General features: G+C 36.5%; 1 protein-coding gene across 2 annotated transcripts in view; it reads left to right on the top strand.

The window, feature by feature from the left end:
- PLCL2 (phospholipase C like 2) overlaps positions 1–20,775 on the top strand; it is a 99,307-nt gene extending 78,532 nt beyond the window's left edge. For both annotated transcript variants that reach the window (XR_015276835.1, XM_086852296.1), the window contains 2 exons: positions 10,764–10,873; positions 19,502–20,775. Coding sequence is in view for 1 of the 2 variants with exons in the window: in XM_086852296.1 (XP_086708422.1) it covers positions 10,764–10,873; positions 19,502–19,681 (290 nt within the window). In the remaining variant the exon portion in view is untranslated. The remainder of the gene's footprint in view (positions 1–10,763; positions 10,874–19,501) is intronic.
- The last annotated feature ends 278 nt before the right edge of the window (positions 20,776–21,053 follow it).

Genomic DNA, 21,053 nt, shown 5'->3' with positions numbered 1-21,053 from the left:
TTTTTTGTTGCTATTAAGTCAGTTAAAGATGCTGAAGAAAATAGAATCTAGTTGCTAAAGGGAATTTGAATATAATCTGGTCCATTCCCTGAATCTCTTATAGTCCTAAAATGCTCCTGTATTTTTGCTAAAGAATTTGAATGTCCAGGTCACCTTACCCCATTTACTCCTTTGTACTCAAATCACGTAATTCCTGAACTCCTCTTTTGAATCTTCCATTGTATTTTTTTGCTTTATAATTCGAACACTGCCTGAGCTCATCCTTGGTTAGAAGAGAGAACCGTGATTTAGAAATTAATTTTGGTTTTCAGCAGTGGAAGCTCAGAAGAATATTCCAAATATTCATTAAGTTATGAGGAGCAATAATTACCAAACACAGCTTGCTGGTGATAAAGAACTACTGAACTTAATCAAATGTAGATATGACAGTAGTATTTTAGAGCAACCTGGAGTGGTGGAAGGTGTTCCTGCACATGGCAGAGGGTTTGGATCTAGATGATCTTTAAGGTCCCTTTGACCCCCCAAACCATTCTAAGATTTTATAATCATGGGAAATATAAAATCATTAAGGGTAAATTTATAAGTTTAGGGGAAAAGATAGCCTTGACAATACCTGCAAGGAATGGTCTCTGAGGTTTCTGTTTTAATTCAGAAAATTAAGTTAGTGTATAGAGTTTCTAGCAGTGTAAGTTTAGTGTTAATATGATGCATAAATGTGTATTTCAGCACTGTTTGCTGAAACTAAGAATGAATTCAATTTTAAGAATTCAGATTCATAAAAAGCACACATATTTCTTTCCATATGACTTTATAGGCATAGCCATCCCATGGCATCTGTGCAGCCAGAATTCTTGTTCAGATTCTTGTTTTCTGGGATCTCAGCTACACTGTCCTTTCTCTGCATTTGGCCATCATAGTTTTCCCTTATGCACGTCATTTTCCTGGCTGTCGTTTTGATGATGTCTGTCCCTGGATGGAGTTTTATGCTTTTTTCCTATTGTGCGTCAGGACTTAGCTGCTTTCACTTTTCTTGTGTTTGCTCATTTGGTAGCAAGAATTTCCAGTGCCTGATGGATTTTCAGCCCTCGTCATGCTTTCTATCATGTTGTCCCACAGGCTCTCTGTAAACATCCACCAGGCTACTTCCTTTGAATTTGTTTTTAAAATTATCCAACAAATATAGCTAGATTGACACATGTCCTCCTACCACCTTAACCAAAATAGTTTTCATTGCTTCCTTGTACTCCCCACTCTTCCTTTATCCATCTGTTCTCTTTCTTCCTCATACTTTGATTCTAAGTTGTTGGAGCAGAGTCTGTCTTATTTATCCCATCTATACAGTGACTGACTTTATTTAATAGTGCAAGTAATGAATGACATAAAAGGAGTATATTTTCTAACATGTACTTCAAAGCAGCCCTTCAGCAGTGTCAGTAACAGGATATGGTTTCAAGAAAGAAAAGAAAATATCCAGCCATTCTGGATGCCATTAATGATGAACACAGTACGCAGTATATGTTGGAAAAAAGTTGTTCTGATCTGTATGCAGAAAAATACTAGGATGATGACCATACAAATACTTGAAATACTTCTGGTAGTTGAAAATTAAAGGAATGAAATCAATTTTGTTGGAATAGTTGTAACTCTTACTGTTGAGCTCTTTTTTTTTTTTTTTTTACACTATTTGTTCAGGTTATTTGTATTCTAAGTTGGTTTTTGACTCAGGTTTGCCAAAATAAAAGTAATATTCTGGCAGATTAGATAATCCACTAACAGAGCAAAAGAAATTTATATACTTAACTATTGAGGAGCACTTTTGACTTGGTATACAGGTAGGCAATTGGGTTTTTATTTGAACTATGAAAGGCAATGGCTAGGTTCCCAATATTTCTGCTGTTATGCCTGATTTGAGAATGAATTCATGGTTTTCATGGTTTGGGTACTGTGGAGTTCAGCAGAATTTGATAATCCGTGTCTTCTGAAATACTGTCTGTCATCAGCAGGTCCTGACTCTTGGTTAGAAGAAGCCATTGCATTTAAACTACTGTTTTGTAAAATAGGGAGTGAAGGAATGCCGCTCTCTCTGTTATCATTGGACATTTTGCACCTGAGCATATTTAATTTTTTTGACTGCCATGCGTAGGACATGCTGATCTTCAAGTTATATCTTAGAATTGGATTCATTACTGTATTTTTCATGAGGTTCACTGTCAATCTATTTCTTTTCAGAAGAAAGTAATGTATAATATTTATCACTACCACATAAACTCCAATGTCACCTGCTGTGGCTAAAACAGTACCAGAGACCCGTCTCAGCCATTCTGCATGCTTTTGAAATACCTGCTCTTCTTTGCTTTCTCTGTGCTCCCATTTTTTAATAAGCCAGTTACCAAATTGTTTTAACTCTTTTCTCCACACTTGTCACAACCTAATTTTCAATGTTGATTAGCATAATAGGCTTTTGCTTATAGTTAAGGAAAAAAAGGACACATTCAAGTTATTCCCTTTATTTATGTTTCTAAACTTTCTGTATTCTGTCCATCATTTTTATCTGTTTTTTTTCTTGTTTGCTCTTTGTCCTGTCTACTCCTTTCTTTCTGTATTTTTTCTTCCTGTTTGTCCTTCCTCCTCAATAACTCCACTAAGCCTCTCCAGGTGCAGCTCCTCAGCAGCTGAGATTATACTGTCATTGCATGTACTCCCTGGCTCTGTAAACCTGTTTCTCTCCTGTGCCTTGAATATTCTTGAAGCATTCTACTGGGGAGGAGGAGAAGCAAAGAACTGCACTTAGATCAGCTTAAACAGTATTAGTGAATAGGTGATGAATCATTTTTCTTTATGCTCAAATCTTTTTCACCATAGTTATTCAGGCATATGCCACATTTTTCTTTTATTGCTTCTCATACATAGCTCCCTGTAATATGTTGGATGGTATTGGTTTTTTTGTGAATCTGATATATTTTGCAAATGGGTGGATGATTCCTAGGAGGCATCTCACATACTTCTTAATGATCTCACGCACTGGTGCTAGGGCAAATACTTGACCAGCACAGACTTTTGCATTACTCTCTTGAGTTTGCCTCTTCACATGAAGCCTTTTTTCCCCCCTCCTGTTAATGTAATGCTAGCAAAGAAAGAAGATAGATTTCCATGGAAGTGTAAGAGGTTCATTACTATTGCCAGTGAACAATGTGGGCTCAGCCAGATCTGAACACTGGGAGAAAGTACAATGTACCATAAATCAATATCTTTATTAAGTCTGCATTCTAACATTCACTAAAATCAGAAACTTTTCAATAAAATCTCTTTGGTCTCTCTTGAGTATCAAGTCTGCTAAATAAAAGATGGAAACAGCAGTCTGTGGGAAAACATCCTCTCCTTTGTACCTCTGTGTTTATGACCTCTATTGACAGTCTTAATTCATTCTCATACATGTAGAGGCTGAACTTGAACCCCGTTCAGAAATATAGTCTGTCTTCACAGAGGAGTGTCTTTGTGAAATTAAGTTTTCTGTACATTGGGGGTGGAATACCATGAGTCAGTTTTCCAGATCAACTGTTTTAATATGTGAAGGTCTGGCTCTCTGTGATTTTTGTAGAAGCATTGTTTTGGAGGAAGAGAAAAAGTTTTGGTGTGGATTTTATGAGTTTTGTCAGTTGATATTCTTTTTGTTGACTTTGGTATTTTCACAGAATTGTTCTTGAAGGTATTTGGAAGGGTGGAGCTGGGTATTTAACCTCTGGAAGCAACAAAGTTGTAGCATAGATGTTACATGTGTCCTCTTTTCAGCTTCATACTGAAATAAGCTTGGTACTGCGACTACTTTGCATCTCTTCTGGTGGTGTTTCTTGAAGAATTTAGTGGGCATCCTAAGTCCTCAGTGGCTCCCTGGCATTAAAGGAAGTATCTTACATGGAAAACTGAATTACAGTGATTGCATATGTGTGAGTTTGGATTGGAAGACTAAATACTGATATAAAGGAAGGGATACAGAAAGGATGGTGTCAGCAGGCTGTGATGCCAATGTTGTTTGGGATGTTGGAATTAGAAGGTTCTCTTAAGTATGCAATTTGTCTTTACTATTTTTCAAGGATAGTAGGGCACTGGGCACCAAAATGATTTTTAACTACCTAAGTAGAGGCAGTACATACTTGTCTGTCTGTGTCTGAGGGACATTTCCACTTACTACAGAGAGTGCACAGTGACAAAGAAGCTGAAGTAATTAAAAAATACTAAACAACTAATTAAGGTACTGTATTCTTTTGTCCAGTAATTATCTGAATATACTGAGTGCAAGTAATTCTTGCCTTAAGCATCTTAAAACTGCAGCAAGATATTCTTTGAATATGCCAATAAATTGTGATTCTCTAGTTAGTGTAACATTTTTTCAGTGTCTTTAGTGGAAACTGTTAGGAAGTGCTTCAGCATCTAATCTTTGTTCCTGCTAAGACTCTGTTTTTGCAGTTAGTGATTTTTAGAAAATACAGAGGTATGCTAAGCATTAGTTTAATAAGGTTCATTTTAAATCTTTGTGTGAAGAGTGTTTTGTAAGCAAAATATATGAGAATTTACAAGTATAGTGACTTCTACTGCTTCTCTAACATGATGGATTTGATTTATTGTTGATATGGTCTGATAGACAGACTCTTTTCCCAATCTCTTTTTTTGATAAAATTAGTTTTAAGAGGAAATTGTTTGTGAGGCTGAAGTAGCAGACTGTTTAGGGAATAGAATATAAAATAAAAATATTAAGAAACATATTTAGTGCTGTAAAAAATTAAAGCTGTTGGTTTCAAAGATTTGGCCAAGAGTAGCAGCTGTATAAGCAAATTAAATATTTATATGTAGAAATGAATAGTTACATCCTAAATACTTTACCTAGGATTTTTCATTTCCTTTATTACCATTTAACCTACACAGTGAAGAATAATATCAAAGAAATATTTGAATTATAATATAAACTTATTTCTTGGTTTTTTTTTCTTGTAAAGAACAAATCTGTGTATGCAAATCATTTACAGAATCTTTGTAAGTGTTTTGAGTTGAGTCTACGTAGTAGTAGACCTGCAAGGTATGGTAACCTAATCAAATGCCATCCAGTATTTTCCTTACATTTAAGAATTTTTTAATGTTTATTCATAACTCTTTTGAAAAGTATTTCATTTGTTTTTAAATCAAAGAGCTCTACCAGAAATGACATAAATGATATTTGGCTTGACTGAATTGAAGTGCTTCATACTTGGAGTGTTACCAGTGTGTTTTTAATATAAACATAGTCAAATTTTGTTTGTTACTCATTTTACATTAGGCCCAAATATAAAAGTATATGCTTTTATTGACAGATTTTCATCACTGTGCTATTTCACTGATAAAGTTCTTTGTTAAGAGGAAAAACATAGCAGGAGGAGCCCACCTGCTGTGTAGTCATGTCTCAGCTAGGTTGTAAATCATCTCTTGGCAAGAATGCTTTCATCAAAGAAAACAAATGAGCATGTCAAGGAGAGATTTGGCTTTAGAGGTACAGCTAAGCAAGTGTTGTGCTGGCTGTTTTGCTAAAGATTCCTTGAAAAATTCGTATCTTGGTTCGCAGTTAAAGAAAAGGTGTGGTTTTTTTTGCTATAAACTGAGATTGTATGCCATGACTTTGTGATAGGAACTCTTATGAAAGAAAACAAATCTCAGAGTTCCAAATGTTTCTGAACTTGTATCATACAGGTATGTACCCTAGTTTTCCATGTTTCAGTTTCTTTTCACATCTTTATTTTAATGAATGTGTAATTATCATCAGAGAGTTCAAACAAAGATACCTATATTGTATGTAAAATCATAATTACATGCAGTTCAGTGATCTAAGGCTACTTTCCTTTTTAATATATGCTTCTTAACTAGTTTAAAAATAGCAGAATCACTTATGCTGCTTTATATATCACATTTTAATTAAAATCGTAAGTATGGTACTTTGTAACTATAGTGAGAGCCCAGTAGTGGGAGGAATTGCTAACCAACTTCCAACAGGTGTCATTTCTAGTTAGTAATTAAGGATAATGAATTTCATATGAAGTAGCTTCATTTTAAAGAAAGGAGGAAACTGTTTTTTCAAGCTAAATACAGTTGAAGATGAGTGTCTTTTAATAGTATCAAAAATGTTGCTTTTGAGTTATATTACCAAATAGTATTTGTTTGATGAAGATACAATGTTGGGACTACAACAATATACAGGGCATCTTTGTTCTAGCATTTCAAGCATCAGCAGAACAATAACATATTTTAAGATCATATGAATGTTGTAAATTATGAATGGTTTTGTATCTACTGAACATTTTTGTGAAAAATTAAACACTAAGAATCCAGGACAAAGCTAAAGTTCCAGTCTGGAAGCTATTCTGACAGGGGATGACTCAAAATTATCATCCTGTCAAGACAATTGTATTGTCTTGCATGTTTTATTTAGGAAAACTTTTTGTTATTAAAGTGCCTCATAGCAGTAAGACACCTTTCTCTCTATACTGTCATTTAGTCCTTGTTGAGTTTGTAGATGTATACATTCCATCAGAATATGTTAAGTATAAATTAATACAGGTTTGACATCCTATGCATCTAATGCTGTAGGTCATCCTGCAGCTGGTTGAGGGAACACAGGACTGCAGGGTCCTTAAGTCTGCTTCCTAGTACAGCTCGTGAAAATTGATCATTATTGAACTTTATTTTAAAATGAATATGAGTTTTTGATCTAAGTAATTTTCTCATTTTAAAGCTGATCACAGAAACTCATCTACAATGGTAATAAATTTTACATAAGTTCTGATTTTGCTGGTGGACATCCATCCTTACATTGTCCCTTAGCTGCAATGATCCTTTGAGGTCCGAGGTCTTACCTGACTGGTCTAGAGTATCCAGAGAGCAATTGCTCCTCAATTTGTTTTCTTTTTGCAAGACCAACCAAGCAAATTTTTGTTAGTCTACTCAATGATACGTGGTTCCTACTGCATTAAGTAGCTTTACAGTATTTCTCTTTTCCTCGTGCAGTTTGAAGTTATTGAAAATGGGAGAATTGTGCGTAAGATTTCAGAATAGCATCTTGAATGGTAAAGGTATTCCTGGGGGAATGGAGAAGTGTTAAAGGCATCTAATGGATTCCAGGGCTGTGGGAAAGGGTCTGAGAGAGAGGGAAAAGCTGAGACAATCATGAAATTCAAACTAACTAGCATTCATGAGGGAACCAGAAAGAGATTCAGCAGTGATGGGGAAAATACTGTTTGGAAATACTTAAGGATTGCTTATGAGATTGCTGTAGAATAAACAAGATTACCACAGAGGAGAAGAATATGCTGTGAAATCAGCGGTTATGATTAGGACGATTTGTTGGCAGTGTTTTGTTCACTGTACAAACCTGCTGTTGAAACATGCTATTGCTTTTTTGTTACATATATTACAGTGTATTTACATGGCTTGCAATAGTTGGGAGGAATGTTTAACTGGAGAGCTGGTCTTTTTAATGTGGAAGACTTGAATCGGTTTTCGTTTTGCAAATGCTTAGGAAATGGTATGGCTTCTGTCAGCTCGCCCTTATGCAGTGATGGCCAGACTTCTTACTGCAGGTTATGCAAAGCAAGTGCCCTTAGTACCCCCAAGCAGAAACTCACAAAGGGACCAAGTGTCTTTTTAGATCTGAGCTTTCTGGCTCAAGGCACCAATCAATAATAATTTCATTGTAGATAAATACATTTGTGCAGTGGGCAAAAATTAAAACATAGAAAATACCATCCAAAGAGAAGAAACACACATCCTGTATATTCTTTGTGGTCACTCAGAAAGTTGTGAATTATTTCTTTCTTACCATCTGCCACAATAAATGGAAAATATGACTAACTTGTGCTTTCTTTGATTGAGGTGGTATATGCAAAAATATAGTGAGTGATACATCAGGTTAATAGCATGCTTGTTATCATTCAAGAGCTCTCAGGCAGTTCAAAATTACTAATTGACTAATAAATCTAGAAGTAATTAAGCCTCATAAAAGTGACTTGTTTACTATATCTTAATGAGAGTGAGAGCTGAATTTTTACTTGCAAGGAGGCAGAAAGTTGTGTATATAAAAAAGTAATTTAACATTGAGTTTTCTTTGTAAGCATATCCTAAAGGCATATTTACATGGGTTTATATGGACATGTAATTTATTTTATTAATTTATCTGTAAATGAAAATGTCTTTCCTCTTTTTTCCTTTTTCTGTTATCTTGTAATAAGTTTAATTTTGAAATTTAACATTTGTGTTATTCCTTTGTCATAGTTATTGCATGAAATAATTCCAAGGCAAAGTGCAAGAAAACCAAGTGGGAGCATACAAAAATGCCAAGAGAGACATAGTCAAGAGTTAAATGTTGCGCTGCATTCATGCCCTAAAATTTAATTGTACCTTTATTGTGTAGCAAATACAATTCATTCCTTTCAGTAGATGGAAACACTGAGACAAAGAGATGAAATAATTCATTTCAGTTAATCAGGCAAGAGCTGGTAATGGAAGCACAAATAAAATTCAAATCTACTTGTCCCTGTTTGTATGTTAAGGCTCAGAGTAGGATAGGTTCAGTGTAGTATGATGGTGAGGAGTTGGTTGGTCTGTGAGAGATGTTGAGATAGGGGAGTGATCAGTGCTGTTTGAGCAGGAGGCACCTGTTTAGCTGAGGGTTTACATGTGTGTGCCCTGGTAGCATGATCTGACTCGTTTTCTGAATAAGGGTGATGAGATGGTCCTGCCAACTTCCAAGTGTACTTAGCTGAGGTGGAATGGCTTTGGCAGGACAGAAATGTATCATAGCATCAGTGTAGACTGGGAAGACCATCACCACAGAAGGTTTTCGGTGGACATAAAGGAACTTTTCTGGCTGGCAGAATACATGGTCACCATTGTGTCCATGTCTGGTATCAGGAACTTTGTATACGTCAAAATAATCTGAAATCTACAAAGCACCAATTCCACATTTAACATGCAGGCACTCAGCATTATTCTTAATATCTTTCTGAGTGGCTTTAGTTCAAGTTATTATCAATTGCTGGTGTCCACCAACTTAAAAAGCAACAATTGTTAAGATGGAAACAAGGTACGGAACTTCAAAAGTTTACCAGTATGTCTCAGAATTCATTGTACAGGTCAGCAAATCTTTACTGTCTCTAGACTGTAATACTGGCTCTAGAAGTTTAGTATTGTAAATATGGATCTGTGTATAATCTTTCTGTAATCATATTGGGAGTTTATTATTTTGGTTGATATGAACGGGAAATGATGGGTTACAACATTGTTACAACAATGATGGGTTAATGAACTTTAATTTCTCAACTGTTTAGAAATCTGTTTTGGGGAAATATAACATGAACATTATATTTGAGACTGCAGAGGCAGAACTATAGAGAAGTGATTGAAATAAAAATGATACAGTATGTTAATTCAGGGAAAATATTTGCCGTTTATTTTTCTTGTAGCAAAATTTAAAATAGTAAGAAAAGGTAGAAAGAACAATTTTGCCTTTCAGATGAATCTATGAATACTTTTTGAAATGTGTGGGAGTAAGGTAAGGGAGTGTACAGTGAAAACATTCAGTCATCTCTCTCTTTTAATGAGACATGAGTGGGATAGAGAGATTATGAAGAAGAGATAATGTCCTTAAAAGTCAGTCTTCTCTCGGATTGACAGCCAACCCAAGTTTATATGCTTATTCATGGTAATTAAGTACATGTAAATTTTGAAGTACATACACTCACTGGGCAAATAGAAGATTGCAACCAACATATTTAAAATTATAATTTGTGCTTTAACTATTACATTCATAGGTGTATGTCCCAACCACTTGCCAGTGTTTAACCTTAAATTACCCTATATGTTGTTAGAGATGGAGGTCCTGAGAGCACAACTGAACTATGACTTTCATAGGAGAGTAGCTGTAGTTCATGTTGGGTTGCTCTGTGTACCCATGGAAGGACATTTGACTTCTCCTGTGTGAAAGAAAAGTTTAAAGCTTATTTTTATATGGCTTGTAACAGCAGCATGGAAAGCAAATGATGTTTCTGCTATCTGTCCAGCATAAAAACAAACTTTTGTTACCCGGTCAGTGTTAGTCCGCTCAGTGCTTAGATCAAGCTAATCTGAATATTACAAAAAAATTTTGATTTAGAATTTGTCAGATACAGGTTTTGTGGACATGGTAGTTTACATGGTGTGGTAGAATGTTCTTGACATTTCTTGGCAAGTTCACTTGGCATTCCTCCTTCAGAGTTACTCCTTTATTCTCAGGGATAAGGTAAAGTGTTTGTTTTCTGGGTAGACTCAACCATATAAGCTTTAAGCTAGACAACTGTGATGTAAATCCATAAAAGAGCAAGGCACAAAATAAATTTACTGGGCTAGAGTAGTTAATGAAATTATTCTTTCCATCCTATAGCAACTACAAAAAGGTTTTTACATTCGATACAGCAAATTCAGCTGTGCTTAAAGATTGTATTTCTGTATGAAATACTTGCTAGGCTCCATCTTTGTATAGCAATGACCTAACAGGTGCTTCAGTGCATTTTGGCTTAGTGAGATTTGTATATGTTGGCATGTTGTATAACATTGCATCTTGCCACATCAGATAGATTTGTGCTTGAAGAATAAAATTTCTGAAGCTTTTTCACTATCTTTTTGCAGTATTAGTTTCAAGTTGCTGTCTCTATGATCACAAAAATTCACCAAAATAAATATTATATTCTTCCCTCTTTTATTCTCCACAGCAATGGAGTTTCATGAAAACCTGCACAATATAGGAGCAAGAGAAGGCCTGAAAGAAAGAAAACTGCAAAAATCAGTAGAAAGTTTTACGTGGAACATTACAATTTTAAAGGTAATATGTCTTCCTTTGGTTAGTTGCTGTATTTTTCTGTTCAAAACTGTAATTCTAATGTTGTTACTCATCATTGCTCTGTGTCACAGTTCAACTGGTTTTATTAACTTCTCTAATCATAGTCAGTTTGGTTCATATAACCTGAAATACAGCAGAGTCTTAATGTGACTTGTTATTCTCATGTAGTGTTATGGAAGCTTATTTCATTTAGTTTGTCTGACATTTTCTTCTTGCAGTCTTTTAACATTGGCAGAATCCTTGGTAATCTTTAATACCTGGCTGAAACAATGAGTCTTGACTTCTGCAGTGGCTCAGGCTGGAAGGAAGCTATGCCATTGTTTAAACCCTGTTTTGTGATTTGAAAGGGAATAAGTTTTAAGGTTAATGCAGTTATTGAAAAACAAAAGGAAAGCTGTTACTACTGAAGTCAGTGATGAATGGTGATTAATGGTAGAAGCAAATTATATTCATAATCCAGGCTAGAATAAATTGAATATATGAGCTGGAGACTCTCTTTACTTTTTGTCAAGCACATTTGCTTACATTTTGATGAAAGAGTAAATGGTGATGTATAAGAAAAGCTTTCAGCCAGGGACTCCTAGGAAACTAGAATGTGGAACAGTTCAGGTTTCCTTTTGGTGGTCTTTCATCTCAGCAGAGTATATCAAAATTTGTAGAGATAGCAAAACTGCCTCCCTTAATTTATTCCCTTGACACTATTCTTCTAGCTCAAATTATTCAAGTTTTGTGTTTACATCCTCTAATGAGTTCTTCTCTCCCACTCAATCAAATACTTTTTCACTACGTTAAAGTCTGTTTTAATTATAAAGAAAATTATTTTCACCCACCTAGTTTTTATTTTTAGTTCTTCTTGAAAATACTGTTCCATACCACCTCTTCTTACAGTGAACTATGACAGAAAAGCAGTAATGCTGTGTTTCTCCAGCTTTCCATGTTGGTTTGAACTGCTAAGCTTTTCATTATGTTGGTTGGTGCTCCAATCCCTCTTGTGTTATACTGCACAAATCCAATACCAAGGAGAATCAAAAAGTAGTGAAATTTGCTGCAGCATGTACAGTTAATACATTCTAAAAATATGCATGCAGGTTCTGCTTATAGGTAAGGGACCAGAATACCACATTTCCTCTATCAGAACAGAGTTTCCTGAAGACAGTATATGGGATATGTCATGTATCAGTCCTGTGCTTCCAAGGGGATAGAAGAGTCAGTTCAGTGGCTTTGGGTAAATGTCAAAGAAATAAATTCTTATCCCTTCTTTTCTGTCAAAGGTGTCAGATACCAGCTTGGATAGGCAAATCTATTTTAATGCTTCCTGAAACAGCAGTACCTTTGCTTCATCTCTGCTTTACATTCTGAACATAAGGGTTGGTGGTGGGGAGGTTTGCAGTTGGTGAGTGACTGAAATATGAAGTCGTGATTTCTGCGTTAGCCAGGAATTGGAGAAGCCAAGTGAGGCTCTCTGAGGAGCACTGAAGGGCTCATGTACATGTCCTTAGGATTATGGTAATTATGAAGATAGAAGGCCTTCCTTTTGTAGAGATTATTGAGAAAATCTCTTCAGCATTGACTTGATGGTATTTTTCTACTCAGAGATTAAGATCCTTTCTTTAGGAAGGTACAATTTGTCCCATAATTAATACTTTAGTTAAAAAAAATTGGTGAGATTTTAATTAGCATGTTGTTGAAACTTTAACAGGAGGCACTACAGAAAGTTCTGGTATGTTGTTACATCTTTTAAGTTATTTACAGGTACTACAGTTCAGATAAGCATCTGCTAAGTGCTGTTGCTCATGTTTAGATTTACAGAAATTTAAAGGCTGAGATTTGTTTGAAGTGACACACTGAGGTTTTTCACTCCAAACTCTTTAACTATGGGCTGTAACCATACTCCTGTGTCATATAATTAAGCAGAAGTTTAACAGTTTCTAAGACACTACTCTTACTGTCTGGAGAAAGAGATCTGCAGCCATGATTTTGATCTTTCCATTGCCATGTTCCCAGTTCTCAAAAAACTATGGGAGAACAGGGATGAAAAGTGAATGTCCACATATTTTGAGTAGAAATTGAGCAGAAGAGCAACAGTCAGAACCACTTGAAAATTTTATGTGTTGAATTCCCTGCCTTCTTCAAATTAACTTCCTTCTCAAGTAGTACAAAAACCCACATGAAAATACACAATAAATACGTGGACTCTTGGCTATGATATAGAAATTATTGTGTGGCTCTGAACAGCCTTAATAAATAATCCTGCATGAGTGCCATCCTCAGCTCCTGAGTAGAGGACTCATGGAATGCTCACATGGTGTGACTAATGTATTTTCCAAACTGATCAAGCTGCATTTTACCCTCGAGATACATATTGATCATTCTGATTCAATTGGGACATTTTGACTGCAGTTGATGCAATGGAAAGTTTGATAAAATAACAAAATTGACAGCTTAATTCTAGGGAAACTTTGTTTTGAACATCTGATGCAGTTACCAAGTTTCTCTTTGTGTTTTGCATGTATATGCATTACAGTTACTGTTTTAAAGGATTTAATTTTTCTTAATTTGAAGCCATGTGGCTAAATTTAATATTAGTATAGTATGTTTGAATTCAGCTGAAGCTGAATTGGATTCCATCCAATCTGTGTATGTGTATATGCACACGTACCCTTTTTTATTCACCCCATATATGTACACAGAGCTATTTAACTTCACAACATCACTTAAGAGTAAATTTGGTCTGTTGCCTGATTTAGAGATTGTAAACTGCTTCATCTCTTTCAAATAGACAGTTTTTTTGCTAGTAATTTATTTATTGTTACCACTCAGGCTGATAGAATTCATATTTTCTAAGCACAGGTAATCACAATCTTTTCCAAAAGTACATAGTTGAAGAAGGAAAATCACTCTAAAGTGCTGTTGCAGCAGACTCCTACAACCTATTGTAAAAATTTATGGACTTGTCTGGCATAGGAAAACTTTGAGAAAAACCCTCTATAAGGCTCAGAATTTGAGATGCCCTTAGGAAGAACAGAACAGCATCTGTAAATTAGTCTTGGCAATGAGGAGCTTTTCTAAACACAAGGGGAGAGGTCAGTGGAAGTATTTGGAATGAAGGTGGGACTCCTAACTAAAGCATTTGCTAGGTGTTTCTTGTTGGCTATGAGCTTTTAGACATGTCACATTACATGATGTGAATTACTTTCTCTTGCAAGGCATGCAGTCCATGGCATCTGCTGTCTCTGTAATAGCATTGGTTCTGCACCTACAGTATTTTTAAAGATGTATTTATAAATGGAACATTTAAGGCACTTACAGGACTGCAGCTTCTTACTTCTTTAAAAATAATTGGAACTTTTTCCACCGAATCTCCAAGTGAATTCCAGCAGCCATGGAGCATTCATAAAGCCTCTGATAGTTACTGCCTGGTCTTGTAGGTCCTCAGAAGGCATCCCAGTTAAATTTAAATATCTGAAGCTACTAGTCTCTTGATGTTGCTGGACTGATGGGATTTTGGCTCCTAATTAATCCCTAAATTAGAAGTTAAGGCATTTATGTCCTGATTCCAAAACTGTACTCAGAGCACATCAGCTGGGCTTGGAACATTGTAGTGTGTCACAGAATAATAAAATGGCTGGGGTTGGAAAGAGCCTTAAAGATCATCAGTTTCAACCCCTCTGCCATTGGCAGGGACACCTCTACTCGACCAGGCTGCTCAAAGCAATGTTCCATTGCACTCTGAGGAGCTCTTTGAGAAAGGGATAGTGGCTTCTTACATTTCCTAATAGGAGCTTTGGGTTCCCAATCATGAGCTAAAGACCAGTCATTAATGACAGAATTTCTTGGGATATTTTGGGGGACAGGGTGCTCATGCACATACTTCAAATGTCATCTGTGCAATTTTACTTTGAGGTTCACACACCTAGTGAAGAACCAGTTAATCAAAAATCATGAGTGAATATATAACAGCTTATGAAGGTAGTTGTCCTGAGACATTCTAGTGGATTCTATATCCAGCTGGCTCTGAAATGGTACCTCATTTTGGATGTATAAGGATTGATAGGAACCATTTTGGGTTTGTTTTCAGTTGCTGTTAAGGAGCTACGATATAAAAATGCTGCCTCTTAGCCAAAAGTTCCAAAGCAAACAGAATGTTTTTAACAATGATTTAAGAAAAACTAGACTAGATGACATGAGCAATTTGGGCTAGAGAGGTTTAAAGAGTACTGAATTTGGCTTCCAAATTAATCTATATTCTTTATTGCTGCTGTTTACTGAAAGCTTTTGAATGGATATCAGTTTTGTTCTTTGATCTTCTTTAAGGTATTTTTTAACGTCTGCCTGGAAAACAACTTTTTCTGCAGCCTGTAAACATGAAATATTCAAGTTACATAGTGCTCAGTTCTGAAAGTGAATTTTAGCCATGGTGATAGAAAGGGAGCAGTGGTTGCCGTGTGCTGCTGTGAGGAGAGCGCTCTCCCAGTGCTCTGCAAGGCCTAGATCCATCCTGCTCCCAGTTGGGAATTACCACAAGCTGCCTGTTAACCACAGTGCTGGAAGTAAATTCAAGTTTTTTTTGGTGTGCTTGCCAGGCAACACTAAGGACTAAATGAATTTACATTTTGACTTAGTTTAGATGAAATCCTGGTGAAGACAGCCCTTCCACATGGCAAGAAACACACTGGTTTGCTTCTGCAACTGCTTCAGATCCCAGCATCGAGTTCTCTGTGTGAACCAGCTTTGTTTCTTGGAATGTGGGTTTTTCAGTACTCCCTTAAGATTAATCTGCTTGCCTAAAGTTTGAGCTCTTCGTAAGTCTCTTGTACTGACTTTACAATATGCATGTTATCAGAGGAAGTTGCTACAGTCATTTGGGTCTGCTAAGAAGGTGAAGGACCCCTGAGTAGTCCACAGATCCGAGAGATTCCCATGTTCCGGCTTGCAGTCAACTGACTTTGTTATTAAGGCAGCAGCACCTACTGTGAAAATTTGGATGTATAAAATATAAAGAATTGAAACTGAATCTTGAGAGCTCTAGGAGAAGAGACATTTGATACCTAACTAGAAGGAAAGTCTTTGAGATTGTTTAATTGAGTGTGTGATGGCCGCTTTTTTCCAGATCTGGATGACTTTTAAATTTCTGCCCTTCCAATGCATTGTATTACTTTTCATTGGTGTTCACTGTGATTACAGGTTGAATTTTTGAGGTGAATGCTCTTGCATTTCCCCAGAATGTCTCTTCATGATAGTATATCAACAGAACTAGGCGCTTCACACTAATTGTGCAGAGCTCTCTCACTTGAGCTCATGGCATTTTTGGTAGTGGTGGTTGTCTCATTTTATCTCAAGGTCAAGACATACCAGCAGATAATGGCAACGCAGCTGGTTTCATAAACATTTTTCTGAGTTCAGTGGCATTCAGAAATAAATTCTGAGCATTGAAGAGAGTAATGAGCCCTGACACATTTTTCTATTTCACCCTGGTCTGAACATGATACCACTTGGTCAACTGTGTTTAGCCTGAACACCATGTCTACAATAATCCAGCCCTTATCCTAGATCCTCTTTTGTCTTCAAAGTTAATCTTCCCTGATTGGAATAGTCCACACACAGATCACTGCTGAAAACTAGCCATTCCTGCTAACCCCTGATTCCTTCTTCCCTACTTCCCTACATTCACTATTCTGTTCCCACTTGGTGCCTAATTTCTTCTTCCTTCTTGCAGCCTCTAGAGATCCTTCTCAATGATTGTTAATTTTCATTTTCTTATCACCTTACCCAATTTAATGTGTCCAGCAGCCTTCTCCCTGCTCAGTGTTTTTGTTTTTCTTTCTCACCAGCTTTTATTCTCATTACCAATCTCTCACTCTTTTTGAGTTGTTAGTCCTTCTCCTTGTATATAATTTTCAGGCTGCTTTCAATGTGGTGAATTTTGTCGATCTGTTTTCTTTCTGTATTCCAGTCCCAAATGTTGCCTCAGTCTTTCCCTTTCTCTGCTCACCTGTCAGATCCAAATTGAGTGTTGTCTCACTGTATTTGTGTTTCACAAGCTCCTCTTGCAGTAAGATCTAGCATCTTCCCTGTAAAATGCAGTCCATCTTCCCTTTCTGCAGCCCTAGACTTCTTGCCAGTCAGTCCCAGAGATCGCTCTTGCACCCTCCTTTTCCCCATCCATCTCTTCTCCAGAGTCTGTCTCAGGCTCTTCCTCCCTCCTCACCAGTCTGGCTTTTGGACTGCCTGCACTGGCAACCCAGTGCTGGTGGCTTGGAGAAGCCGTCCAGGGAAAAAAACCCAACTTTTTTCCTAATGCACATTCATTATTGTGCGGCAATGAAATACACATTGTCTTGCCACATTGCTGGAGCTGTCAAGAGATGAAGGATGATCAAGAGTGGAATCCTGAGTGATTGTACTAACCACATTCAAAATCTGATTTTTGTTTATTAAAAGCTCATAACTTGGATCTACTGCCCTGTAGTCATTTGAATTGCAAGTCCCTACCCCAAGTGAAAGTAGGGAAGGAAGTATAGAAGATTGTTAACAAACTTCTGGATGGCATTTCCCCAACTTTATTCTCAGAACTGAATGAACCATACGGATGAAGTTAAAGAATAATATTAAACAGAAATAATAATCAAATTGGCCAATGGCAAGAATCCTGCATAGAAAGTATCAGCTTAAGTAGTTAAAGTTTGGCAAGCATATAAGTAACTGAAAGCAGGGGTGTTTTTTTAACTGAGAAGTTTTGGACAACCTTATTAATAGACTGTTTGCTAGCAGCTCTGCCTATAATAAACAACTTGATTAAAATTCCAGAACTATATTCTACTAATCCATGTAAAACAGAATTTGGGCTAGAAACAGATGCACTCCAGATATGACTCATTTAATGTGCTGGAGTGTTTTAAATTAGCTTTTAGTTGTTTGTTAGTTTGGAAAAAAGTATGTGATTTTTAAAAAAAGTAGCCCTGGTTTTCTTTAGAAGAAGATATTGCTGGAGCTTGTGCTGTGATTGATGACATTCTAGATTTTTTCCTCTCTGGTGATCAGAAAAAAAGACTTTGTCTATTATGGTCTTGGGTAAGGGGAGGGGGAGACGTTACTTCTTTGAAGAAAGTAACACTTGTTTTCAATTTATATGTCTCAAATACATAAGTGTGCTCACTTCATTGGGATAGTAGTTATATTTTGAGTTGCTAAAGAAGCATCAGAAGTATCACACCATGAGAGCACACGTTTTTGTCTGACTCCTGACTGCTATTCTATCTCTACTGTATTTTTAAAATCAAGAGGTAAAGATGCATTTCAACCTTATTTGGCAGAGGAGAGGCGAAATATTATCTTTGTAAGAGATACTAGCATGTCTTCAAGAGAAGTGTCAGGAGGCAGAATTTACCCAGGATGGATAGACATGACAGGAGAAGGTGCAGTCAGTGTTTATACCTTCTTGGACGCTGGTACTGGCAGTCTCAAGGAACTATAGTAGCTGGACTTTTTGTGTGTATGTGTATTTGTCCCCTTCAGGTATGAATTTCTCTCCTTCAGGTGTTCTCCTGTGAGCTGTGTAGCAGCCCTCCCTCAGGAGCGCGGGCACAGCACAATCTCTTTGGCCGCTGCAGACTTGCTGCTCTTGTTTTTGAGCTTTTCTGTGCCTACCAGTAAAACAGACATGCTCAGCCTGTGCCACAGCCTCGCTCATTCGCTGCAAGTGGGCAGGGTAGGCAGGTACTAGCTGCAGGGAAGGCTGTCCACAGTCTCCCAGTGAGAGCTGTTGCTGTTAGAGGGCCTTAATCAGTATGAAGAGATGGATGACTGTAGAACAAGAGCCAAATCACCTAAGCCTGGCACAATTTCTTACAGCTTTGTTTAAAACTTAATTGCTATGAAGAGGAAGAGTGATTTGTCCCTTAAAGACGTGGTTCAGTGGTGTGCTTGGCAGTTTTAGTTTAATGGTTGGACTTGGTGGTCTTAGAGGGCTTTTTCAACTTAAACGATTCTGTAATTCTGAAGAGGGATAGTGACAGTGCTGAACTGCAGACAGCCCTGTGAAGTCTTTGTCATCGCTGTCCTTTTTATGTGTTGCTCGCCAGTCTGTGTTTCCATATTTCATGCATTGATAAGCATTGGTCCTTTACCATCCTATTACTGAGTGAATCACATTGCTAAGGAAAAAAAATAAATCCCTAGGAACCAAAAAAACCAGGAAAGCTTTAAATGGCTCCCTGAGGTATTAAAATCAATCGTCACAATTTTCGTTATGCAGAAACTTTTATAGTCCCCATGGATTAAAAATACAGCACAGATTACTTTCTTGGAAACTCTTAGGCAAAAATTACTCATACCCCATTGCTGATGCCACCAATCAGCTTCAGAGAAGTCACAGAGCTTGATTCTTTCTAAAACCAAATAATCCATATTTGAGCTTTGTTTTGCTTTTTGAGGAGTTTTTTGTTTGTTTCATTGGTTTTGGTTTTGGGTTTTGGTCGTTCTTTTGTTTTTTTAGTTTTTTGGGGGGTTTTTTGTAGCAGGATAACTGTACTTTTAATCCAAAACAAGCAGAAAGGTAAAAGAGAATGCTTTTATCAGATGCATATTCTAACTGCATTTTTTTCCTTAAAGGGACAAGCTGATCTTCTCAAATATGCTAAAAATGAAGCACTGGAGAATCTGAAGCAAATCCATTATGCCACTCTTTCATGTGGACTCAATAAGCCAGGCACTGAAAATGCAGAAATCTCAAAGCCTCGTCGAAGTCTGGAGGTCATACCTGAAAAAGCAGGTGATGAAAACGGAGAATGAGAGAAGTCTCTCCTCGTAATTTTGGAGTTTATAACTCTGTGACAAATTGTAGCTGCATAGGACATTTGCTTTGCACTTACTGTTGGAAAATATTCGGAATTTTTAAAGCACAACTGGAGAAGCTAATTACAATCTATTGAAACTGTGAATGTATGTAGCAACTCTGCTTGTGAAGGCAATGATTTTGTGTAACATGGAAATTACATTATTGGCCTAAATATAGCATATATATGTAAAAGATACTGTAATTCAGTAATCGCGTGCTGAAAAGTTCATTGTAGTGCCATGAGGAAATGAATATTTTTTAAATGAGATGTAAGTAGCAGGAAATCAGTTGACAGAATTTGGCAAGATGCCTTGATTTTCAAACCAATTTGGTGCAAAGGTTGTTTCTTTCTTTGCACAGTTTGTTAATTGTGCTAGTGAGATATATTATTCTTTTGAAAATCGGGTCTAAAAAAGTGGAATCCACATGTTTCACACTATATGTAATTCAGCCGCTTGGATATTTGGGTTTGAAGTGGTATTGATTTTATTGTTGAGCCATAAATTAAAATGAGAATGTAATTAGACAGTGATCACTGACTTCAGTGCACTATAGGAGAGCCATTATGTAAAAGGAAAATGTGCAATGAATCTGATAGCCTATGTCAGAAGAAGATACATACCTATTTTGCCTAAGATCTTCTGCAAATGTGTGTAGATAATGTGACCAAACCGCAAGCAAAATGATGTAAATAGTTTTTCATTTTGTGAAGTGAAGTGCTCATATTAAAAAGAGTTTTATGAGATTGCTCCCAAACAAGTAAAGCTTTTAACTAAATTTTAACTTTTTTATTTTTTGAGTATTTTCTTCCTTACTGAATAGGTGATATCTCAATAAGCAGGTTTGTCAAAAAATAAATCAATTGCTGTTCTGATTCTGTTTTGGTTTTCTGACAACATTAGGTAAAGGTATTGTAGCTGATATGCTCATTGTAAAATGACTATACCAACCTAGAGTGTTCTCTTACTGTTTCTGATTTAACAATAAAATGGACTATATAATTACAGAAGCTAATAAATTTGAAGAAAAACAAGTGAAATCCTACAAAGATCAAAATGCACTTTTTATTCAGTTGTGGGGGAAAAGGGAAGGTGGTGATGGTTGTTGAAAAGCATTGTTTTAAGTCTTTAAGACATGCATTCTGCCTGAATTCTTGTTTAAACCAGTTCAAGATGCTCTTTCTGCACTGCGAGTGTAATGAAATCTACGTATGTGTAACATCCTGTAAAAGTCAATAGAGCTGTGAACAAGAACATCGTTACACTTGTTCTTCATTGGATTATTAGGGACTTAATTTATTTTCCAGTCATTATAAAATTAAAGTAG

Source organism: Cyanistes caeruleus, chromosome 1 (assembly GCF_971803275.1).
Source record: "Cyanistes caeruleus chromosome 1, bCyaCae1.hap1.1, whole genome shotgun sequence".
Lineage (NCBI taxonomy): Eukaryota > Metazoa > Chordata > Aves > Passeriformes > Paridae > Cyanistes > Cyanistes caeruleus.
This window is presented reverse-complemented; position numbering and strand designations above follow the sequence as displayed.